The sequence below is a fragment of the Cornus florida genome, unplaced genomic scaffold (genome assembly GCF_030987335.1).
Source record: "Cornus florida cultivar Cherokee Brave unplaced genomic scaffold, ASM3098733v1 CherokeeBrave_3.0.0_Hap2_Chr11, whole genome shotgun sequence".
In the NCBI taxonomy this organism is placed as follows: Eukaryota; Viridiplantae; Streptophyta; class Magnoliopsida; order Cornales; family Cornaceae; genus Cornus; species Cornus florida.
In genome coordinates, this window is record NW_026775581.1 from 119,520,223 (window position 1) to 119,531,325 (window position 11,103).

Sequence of the window (11,103 nt, forward strand, 5' to 3'; positions counted from 1 at the left end):
ATAGCCTTAGAGTATACTTTTATCCCTATTTAAAAAAATATGCAGAAAATATCCCTAATCTTTTCACATTGTGCAAAAATACCCCATCTAATATAAATTAGTACTGTAATACCCATTTTGCCCTTTTATTCTTTCGAAAATGCCCAAGGGGGTATATATGCTACTAATCTCATAATATAGGGGTGTTATGTGTACATTACCTTACATATATATTTTTTAAAACTTTGAGAATTTGTATAATAAGGATTTGAATTTTTTGAGATTTCAGTTTACTTTTTTCTACTAAATTTTTTTTTTCCTTTTATTTTATTTTTTATTGTACCAACAATGTTAAACAAAATTTAAAAAGTTTAAAAAAATATTCCCAATATCAGTGTGCACTGGTAACTTTGAAATTTTTTTATTTTATTTAGTTTGCACTATATTTTTGTTTTTTATTTTCAATTTATATCTTTAATTTTCCTTTATTATTTTATTATTTTATTTTATATTTTTATCTTTACAACTTTTATTTTTATTTTATATTTATATCTTTACTTGTCCATTACCGGCGTATTCCAATAGTGTCATTTTATGTCGTTTTATAAAAGTATTTTTTTATATATATTTTATAAAATGGTTCAGTAAGGGTAATTATGTCAACTTAGGGTTTAAATTTGTCAGAGGGACCTATTTACACCAGATTAAAACTTTAGGGTTGTTTTTTGCACGAGAGACATCCTTCAATAATGTCCTTTTCGGTCATTTTATAAAATTATTTATTTTTATAAAATGGTTCAGTAAAGATAATTTAGTTAACTTAGAGTTTAAATTTGTCAAATGGGCCTATTTGCACCAAATTAAAACTTTAGGGGTGTTTGTTTGCACGTGAGGGGTGTGATATGCACTGTAAACATACTTTAGGGGTGTTTTCTACACGAGATTAAAACTTTAAGGGTATTTTTTGCACGAGAGACATCCTTCAATAATGTCCTTTTCGGTCATTTTATAAAATTATTTATTTTTATAGATTTTATAAAATGGTTCAGTAAGGATAATTTAGTCAACTTAGAATTTAAATTTGTCAAATGGGCCTATTTGCACCAAATTGAAACTTTAGGGGTGTTTGTTTGCACGTGAGGGGTGTGATATGCACTGTAAACATACTTTAGGGCTGTTTTCTACACTTGACCCTTATAGGAAATTAATCCTACCTATTTTTAAAATCGCTCTTAACTAGTTATATTAGTTTTTATTGGCGCGTATATCAGTGACTTAGTATCAATGAGTTAGTATGCCCAACGCACTCAATATCTGCTCTCAACCCAAAATTTCACCTTCCTAATAAGCTTTTGTCTAATACACCCCCGCAATGATCTGTGCACTGACGGATTGGCCAGCAGCCACACTAGTATACTCTAATACTACGTTTGGTGTGCAGTAATGGACTGGAATGGAATATCTATTCTAATCATTCATTTGTTTGGTAAGCAATTTAAAGTGGGAATGGTCATTCCATTAAAATGAAAATTCATTTCACAATTAAACATATGGAACGGCCGTTCCATTCACAAGTAATTTTTTTAAAAAAATCGACTTCCCAAAAAACCCTCATATTCCAAATCCAAAAACCACCATTACCTTCCACCATAACCACTTTCGCCTTTCACCACTGTAATACCCCTAATTTTAAAAGGATAGTCCCGGCATTTATTTAATTGTTTAATTTTTTATTTAATTGTTTAATTGCGTGTGATTCTATTAATTGGTTATTTTAAATTGTGTGTTTCTTCCGTGGTTATTTAAATTTGATTTAGAATGCATTCAAGTGCATGATAAGGTCATTTAATTATTAATTTTGATCTATGCATGCTTAGGAGGCTAGTTGCTGAATTACTAAATCGTTTCCTGCAACTATATGGTTAATGCTTGGATTTAAATTGCCGAAATATTAAACAATCTTCTGAAATTGTTTTAGCAATTTATTAGATAATAATAGGATTATTTAACCTATTCACATGCATGATGGAGTCCCTGACATATTAAATTTGGTTTATGCATGCTCTGGATGTTAGTTGTTGATTTGTTAAATCGTCTCCTGCAACTATATGGTTAAATGCTTGGATTTAAATTGCTGAAGCTTTAAATATTTTTCTGCAATTGTTTGGATGGTGGTTTTGGGTCTGTAAATTATTAAACTGTTATATGTTGTAATTTACCTGGATATGGAGGATTGTATATACCGGTATGAGACGGTGACATACTAGGGACGGTTTAGCTCAAAACGCATAAACCTAACCTAATGGATTAATGGAATGGATTGAAAGATATCGAATCCTAATTGTGACTAAGTCAGATCAGCTGTAACCAAGTTGGATGACTTCCTGGATTAACGGATGGTAGTTAAGTCATATCCACTGAATAAGTTGAGTGACTAACTAATTGGTTTATTGTAGGTCAGTTTAATAAATAGTTGAACTGCTTACCCTGGATTTGGACGGACTTTATATATATGTTTATGGTACCACGAGTTGAGCTTGAGTCTCAGACTCGTTGGTTAGGGTGCGTATATGCAGTGGATGCGTAGCTGGTTATAATAGGTTGAGGTGTACCCTGTTAGGTCTAGGTACTCATGCCCACCTTTGGGTGCGTATTCGCATGTTGCCTTCTATTCAGGTTGAGACCCCTATTATAGACTAGTGAATGTCCCTTAGTGTGGATATATTTATACGTATGGACTAGATAGATATTGTGAGGTGTCTACGGTGTATCTGCGTATCGGGTCACTGTATGGATTGCAGTTAGATTAGAACTTGCTCGTGGGTCTGACCCACTCCTTTATTATTCTTTTCAGGTACAGGACGGTTCCAGCCTTAGAGCTTGATCGTGCTTGTCGAGGACAGTCTCATTTTCATCTAATTACGTAGGACTTCTCTCGATGTTTCTAGCATTATCTATTTTCAGTTTTCAGTTTCAGTTGAACTTTTGGTTAGGGATCCATCAGTGGATTCCCAAGTTGTAACCTTGAAGTTTTAGAGGATTGGAGTTTAAAGTTTCAGTTACACATGGAGGATTTTATTATTATTATTTCTTTCAGCTTTATTCTATTTTTTTTTTTTTTTTTTTTTGTTTCTTTTTGTCATCTGTGTTCGTTTTAAAATACTTTAATTGTTTGATATTCTCTCGGGTTTGGGCCTGGGCCTGATCAACCCGTGTCTCGGATCCGAGGGGTATCACAACCACCACTACCACTACCACCGTCGACTTTTACCATCGCCCACCACTTTCCACCACCGCTATCGCCTTTCACCACCGCCGCCTTTCACCACCACTACTGCCGCCGCCACCACTACCACCGACATTGCCTTTCACTATCTTCCACCACCACCGCCACCATCGCCTTTCACCACCACTACCGCCGCCGCCACCACTACCACCGACATTGCCTTTCACTATCTTCCACCACCACCGCCACCATCGCCTTTCGCCACCGCCACCGCCATCGCCTTCTACCACCTTCCATCACCACTACTGCCAACTTCCACCACCTCCACCGCCTTCCACCACCACCATCATCACCACCACCACCTCCACTGCTTTCCACCACCACCATAGTCACACCACTATCTCCTTCCACTATAACCACCACACTACTACCACCTTCCACCACCACCACTGCTGCCGCCAATTTCCACCATTGCCACCACCGCCGCCTTCTAACACCGCCACCTACACCACCACCGTTTTCCACCATCCACCACCATCACTGCCACCATTTATTTTTTAAAAAATTTATTAGAGAATTTCATTTTGTTAATTTAATTTATTTGTTACTAAGAGGGATAATTTGGAGAATTGAATTAGAAATTTATTCCATTCTAAATTTTAAATTGGTCCAACAAAATACTAAAATAATTATTATCATTACATTCTTACACATTTCATACTTACAACCAAACAATAGAATGAGAATGGCCATTTCATTCTCACTTGCATTCTATTTCATTCCTGCACACCAAACGTAGTAAGGTGATAATTTGTCTCGACCATTATCTATAATAAACTACATAAACCGAATAGGGGCGAATATAGTATTAAAAATTGTAACAGGTATCATATTAAAGGCAGACCGAATATGTAGTTAAACTTGCCTCGACCTAATAATAAATATAAATTATTTATGTACCAAGTGACGGAGCATGTGAGGTCCAATGGGGACACTTGCCCCCACTGGAATTTTAATTTTATTTATCTATTTTTATTCAAAAAAAAAATTAGATATTTATATAAATACCTAACTTTAAATTGATTGGACTTTGACACGTGTGAGTCAATGCAAGGGACCCGAGCTTTGCTGCAAGGCTAGCCCAAGTCCAATATGTTTAAACAATAAAAATCATTAGGTGATCTTGTTCAATTAAACCCAATGTTCAAATTTCTTAGTAGAGCTTTGATTGGACTGAAGCACCAACTACCAACTATGCAAGATCATGTATTAATCTATAGTTTAACAGGACTCGGGGATTTTTAAACTCAATTTAAGTTTGGATATATATATGTGTGTGTGGGTCGGTTGAACCCGCCAAATCTGCCCTAGTTACACCTAATTATGGTCTTAAGTGAGGGTAGTCCTTGAAATAAGGGTTTGAACGCGCGGGTCACGAGGTCCCACGTGGTGCCCCCTTGGGTGGGAGTGCATGAATAGTAATTTTAGTCTTATTAGCTGCTGTTTTACGACTTTGACCCGTCTTTTTACGTTATTTATCATAATTTAATTTTTAATCCAAGTGATTATTTTTGGAAGGATGTGATTAACTTAACCTAAATTATATTCTATCTACACACAGTACTGGCATTCTACTAAAATACCTAAAGCGTAGAAATTAGTAGCCTTCACGTGCATATGTTTTCTTAAAATGCGATCCCCAACAATCTTTGACTTTTTATCTCATAAAATAAACCTAAATAATGATATTAGGGCTAAACAGAACAATTGTAGTTGTGCGAATTTCCTGGTCCATTGGAATGAAAAGGGTGAAATTTAAGTGGGTCTGTAGCCATTTTGGGCCTATTGTCTAGGGCGACATTTTTTGGGATTCCATTGTGAAGAAAGATTGACCCAGCCCATATTCTTAATTTACCAAGCCCATAGTGAAAACATTATTATAGAGACACCCATATGGGCCTTCAAGGCCCAATCAATTAGCTGGAACATCTTTTACGTTTTGGTGTTTGTCTTAAGGATGGGCCTTACTCAGCATTCCTGCCTTTTTATTTAGGTATTCCGACACTACATAATGATTAGACATAATTTTTCATTTTTTTTTGGATATTTGATATGCGGGTCCTGTGGGATATATATATATATAAACACCCACACCCACACCCACACCCACACAAATACATTGAATTAAATTCAAATGAATATTATATTTTTGTGTTTTGAATTTTGTATCATGCTTCTTCTTTCTCCAAAAATGGTTTAACTTAATTCTTTTTGTGATGCTGCAACACATATTTTAACTTTTAAAAAAAATGTTATTAACAGTTATCTAATTTCAAATTACCTTTCTCTTGAATATTTTAATGTTCATATTAACAAATACTGAATAAGGGTTAGTTTAGAGAATGTTATATTTTCATTTAAGGGCTAAAACATTAAATTCTTCTTTCTTTAAAAAGTTGAAAATTTTACTCGTTTTTTGGACAGATGGATAATTTGCATACTCATCATATATGTTTGTTCTGCCAAGGGTACTGTAAAATTTTTCAAACACATTAATTTGTTCTAAATTTAAATAGACTGCGTTGAAATCTCTTTTCAACATCATTTCAATTGATTTAAATGCATTAAAAAAAGGATTTTACAGCATTTGTTTGAACCTGATTGTAAAGTAAGGTTTTATTTACCAAACATTACAGCAAGAGGACCAAGAAATCAAAGTAAGGGCATATATATATATATATATATATATATATATATAAATTTTACACACATCAGTATTGCACTCTTATTCTCAAATTCCCAAACAGTAGAAGCTAGTTCAACAACTCAGTTCATCATCACCATGATGATTGATGGAGGTTTTAAAGACACTACCAAAAGAAATTGTTGAGTTGTGATGGAGCTTGACTATCATCTTCGTCGTGTGAGGGAGAATGTACATGTCTTCCCTCATAGGTTGTGATCACCATTCTCGGATCCTCTGCTAATCGCTCCACTCTTTTCTTTACGCGACAGTTATCTTGTGTACAACGATAATAGCTCCTGCATGTATACATTCATTTTACAGATAAATTAATGTGATAGCTTAATTCAGAAGCTGTGTGCATGCATGCATGTTGACCATGGTGGGCAAGAATGAATATTTGTATTGAAATGTCTCGCGCCAAAGTAAATTCTATAAGCTATATTAGAGACAATGCAAAGCTTGATACCATAGGAAGTCATATATATCAGCAAGTTTTGCACCTACATATATATTTTTGAAACCAGCATACACTTCCTTAGTTCATTTTCTTTATTATTATTATTTTTTTAAGAGACTTGAACTTGGATGCTTAGAACTTGAAAGAAATGTTGCAATATAGTTTCCTATATGTAATCTAGTTATATATTCATATGACTTTATGTTACACAAGATCATGATCTAAATAAGAAATTAATAATTACTACATGAAGTAACTGTGCCCTGGTCAAGTGGTCATGCATGCAATAAACTTCAGAAGAAGTTAATCATTACAAAAAACAAAGAATAAAAGCTATCAAAACATAAAAGGAAATGAAATTTCATCATAGTAAAATCAGTGTGACCCCTCATGCATACAGCATTATACCAGCATGCATGCTATCTCTCTCTCTATATGTGTGTGTGCATTGATCTTATATATATATATATATATATATATATATATATATATTATATCACTGCAAAATATTGAATGTGGTAGCAATCATGTTGTATAACCTTCAACTGAGAGAATCATACATAATTTTAACTTTTTTTCTTGAAGGGATCCGACTTGCAATTCCAAAGGCAACTGTTCGTTTGAGGATCTACGTGATCAATGCAGCAGGTTAATTATGGCATTACGCTCCTCACAAATCATCAAATATGTCACAACATATATATTTCAAAAAATTTCCAAAAGTACTTTTACCAAATCATGCCAAGTGAATCCACTTATGAAGTGACAAAAAATGATCAAGCTGAACTTAAATTTAATAGAGAAAATTAATGGCTTTTTTTTTTATTTTTTTATTTTTATAATCACTCAAGTATCTTGAGTCATGAGAACCAATTAGTTATCCAAAGAAAAAAACTAGTTATCCAGAGAATGCAAAGAAGACCTGCGTGACCCCAACCGCTCAGCGGTATCAGACCCTTATCTTTTGGGGTTCGAGCCTCAATGGAGACAGGGTGCGTAAGTGAATTGTTTTAACTTTAAAAAAAGAAAAGAAAATTACATGCAAGGGAACAGGAGAGATCAGAGATCTAGTCTTTAGTCGCATAATGCCGAGACTTTAAAAAAATTACCTCTGCTTGCGGAAAGATTGAACCCGTGCAATGCCACTAAATTCCCTTTTGGCGCTTAAATGTTTAGTAATGAATAGTAGAGGGGGGTAATACAGTTTTAGCTAGGGGCAAATGCGATTTAGGAAAACGTTTGGGCAAATGAATTTAATCGAGGGTCCACAAGAAAAGTGGTAAATCATGAAAATATATTGTCTCAACGGCCAGAATCATCATTGGTAAGAATGGCTTTTTCCGGAGAGTGGGCTCAATTTAGCTTGTTGCTTGTGAGAAAGTCTGCACTTAGCTAGTGAATAAGAGCATATATAGCTCCTGAAAAGGGGGATATATAACTTGTACTAATCATGAAACAATAAAAGTTTGGTTGCTTTTACAGCTAAAGCAATATCATGTAAAGAGATCCTCATGGAATCCAGAAGTGATAATGATTTATTTCCCAATTACCAAACACTATATTCACACACACACACACATTTTCTCTACTCTCAAACTTCTCTTTTCCCTTAGGCATTTTGAAATTTGAGCTAGCAGTACTGTAAATTTGTAATATATAATAACAACATTAATATATATACACACACACATATTAGCCACAGGACTCTTGGTTTGGGTGGTGGAGGTCAAGGATTCAAGCCTGATATGGGACAAAAAGGATGTCTGTATAACTGTATTGCTTTCTTACCTATTAAAATAAATAAATAAATAAAATTTGCTACGGACATTTGTTTAGATCTTCATCGTATAAACAATTGTTTTTTTTTTTTTTGCCTCATAAATATAATTTACTGTTTATCTCTCGAAACAGATTAATCAACACTTTGTATCATATTCAACATTTATTGTGAATTTGTGATTGCCACATTGTGGAATTAAGGCCTCTCATTGCTTTTGGTCCTCATATATATTGTGGTGATCATTTCATTCTTTACTTATTTTCCATTGAGTCTCACTGCATAGAACCCCATGATCATATGTCCATTATTCCCTAGCACTGCACCTAAAATGTGGGCACACACACACACACACACACACACAGAGGCAATTATGCATTCCGGTCCTCCAAGCTGATTAATTAATGATTAATCTTTTTTTCTCACTTAATTACATTGTAGTAATTGGTAATCTTTTTTGCACATTGTTGATCACTCATTTGGATTGCAAGCCCTTTAAGACCAATTATTAGTTCATTTAGCCATTCTCTTAAAACTAACTTGTATCCATATCCATTGATTTGCCCATAATATATATATATATATATATATATATATATATATATATATATATATATATATATCTCCTTCCCGAAGCCCTTAAGGCCCAATATTAACAATGATAACAACAGCACTAATGAGATACCTAGAGAGAGAGAGGGTGAATGGGGTAGCATGAACTAACTACTAAGCTCAAGTTCAATGCAATATATATATATATATATATTGACATTTAATTAGAGGTAGCAATAAAAAAGAATCTGTAATTAATTAAGTACCTGGGATGCTGGGTGTTCTTGACAACTTTCTGACCATATTTCCTCCACTTGTAACCATCATCCAACACATCCACATCACTCATGGTCTTGAAGCAAAACCTAGGCTCCCTAACCTTCCTTCTTGCTTTCATCTTCTTCATCTTTAATGATGAAACTCCAAGATGATGATCATCTCCACCACAACCACTACTCCTCTTATTGCTCATGCAATCATTCAACTCTCCCCATGCCCTGAAACCAATATATTCAAACACCATATTTGAATTAATCACAATATATCCTCTGTGTGTGTGTGTGTGTGTTTGTTTGTGTGTGCATGAAAAATAATAATATTAAAGGAACTATTTAATTACCAGCTGAGATTTGCAGTTGGTCTATGCAAGGAAAGAAGTTGAGGACCTCCTAATAAATGAGAGGTGAAGTCTTCTTTTTGCTTTGGAGTTGCAGAAGAGATGAGGAGGGTTTCAGTGGATGCATGATCTGCTGAAACTGGAGGCATGGTTGCTAGGGTTTTTAGAGATGGATTGCACCCAAATGAAGGTATGGTCATGTTTGTAGGAAAAGAAAAGAAACCCACTTGTGTGGACATCTCTTGATCCTCAAAAACTCCCTGGTTAAGCATGGCAGCCTGAGAGTACTTGGGATCTCTCTCTCTCTCTTCTAAGAAAATGATTCAGAAGATCAGAAACAAGTTAACTGCTTGGTTTATATAAAAAGAGAAAGAAAAAATAAAGTTGGAATTTTTTTTCTCTCTCTTTGGGAAAGGATGATCTCTGATTGTCTATAAGTGGTCTAGGTTAAAAGAACAAAGATGGCTCTCTCAAATTTTCAGATGTTGAACAAAAAAATATGAAAGTAACCCTGTGCCTATAACATATATATAATAGTATATAGTAATACCCACTTTCCCTTCTCTCTCTCTCTCTCTCTCTCTCTCTCTCTCTCTTCTTACACACAGACAGACTTTTTTTGTAGTTTCATCTCATTTTACCAAAATGTACTGGGAGTAGAAGAGACAACTACTTCCCACAAAGGACTTTATTTTTATTTTTTTTATGAAGTCAATGGTTACAGAAGAATGTGGTGTGCCAGACGTTGCTATTTGACCTCAAAAGCATGGAACCTCCATGTCTCATAAGGTCAAAACCATACACACAAAAAAAAAAAAAGAATTTTAATTGAAGGAAGTGGATTGTTTAATTTCACTTTGTTTGTTGTATGCATGTGTACGTTTGTCCACATTTCTTTTTACTGTGGCACTGGGGTTGAATTGAAATTCCTGTGCAGGGATTTGTGACACTAAAGGGTTAAAGTGAAGGAAAAACAGACGAGTACTGCACAATAGGTCAAGAATAAAGAGCGTTTACTATATAGAGTTATCCAAAAACAATTTTATAAAATTCTATAAACAGGAAACTATAAGAATATGTCTCCATTAACATAGGCTTCAGAAATTGTTAACAAAATGAATTTTTAAAATAGTTTTTGATTTTTAATTCTTTTAGAACATAAATTAATGTTAAAATAGTGGATGAAAACTAAAAACAATTCTCAAGAAATTAAAAAAAAGAAAACTATTTTCAACAACTATAAAAGATATTTCTCCAAAAAATTTTAAAAAATTCTAACTATAGTATTTAGAAAGACTAAGCATAGTTAGGTTGAAATCAACTTAAGACTTTGGTGGACCATAGGAAGCATGTGGTGGGATACGCTCTTTAGGTCTCACCACGAGATACATATTTTTGTATTAGCTATTTCGATGTGAAAACATAACTGATTGAGTTGTAATTTTCGGTTTATACTTAAGTTTCGATATTAGAAGCATAACAACAAGTGCAAATAATGTACAAGCATACTTCGATTTGAAGAGAATATCATTCAGTGAAGGTGTGTGTGTGAAAACACTTAGCAATTCATCGAGTTAGGTTATAGACATAGGCCCGGTTAGAATTTTTTATAAAATTTCTATTCTGCCAAACTCCGACCGGTCGCTTTTTCTTGGACCGGTCACACTTGACCTAATCCAATATGGTACCGATCCACTTGTACTCCAAATCCCCATATCGTAAAATCTGTTTTATCTTTTTGAGAACACAC

General features: G+C 34.2%; 1 protein-coding gene across 1 annotated transcript; it reads right to left on the reverse strand.

Annotated features, from left to right (window-relative positions):
- Window positions 1-5,831: 5,831 nt before the first annotated feature.
- On the reverse strand, window positions 5,832-9,894 carry LOC132285941 (probable WRKY transcription factor 13). Its single transcript, XM_059788179.1, has 3 exons — window positions 9,357-9,894; window positions 9,004-9,234; window positions 5,832-6,247 (listed from the first exon to the last, which is right to left on the reverse strand). Exons 1-3 carry the CDS (start codon window positions 9,623-9,625, stop codon window positions 6,076-6,078), a joined length of 672 nt encoding a protein of 223 aa, XP_059644162.1. The 5' UTR covers window positions 9,626-9,894; the 3' UTR covers window positions 5,832-6,075.
- Window positions 9,895-11,103: the final 1,209 nt, after the last annotated feature.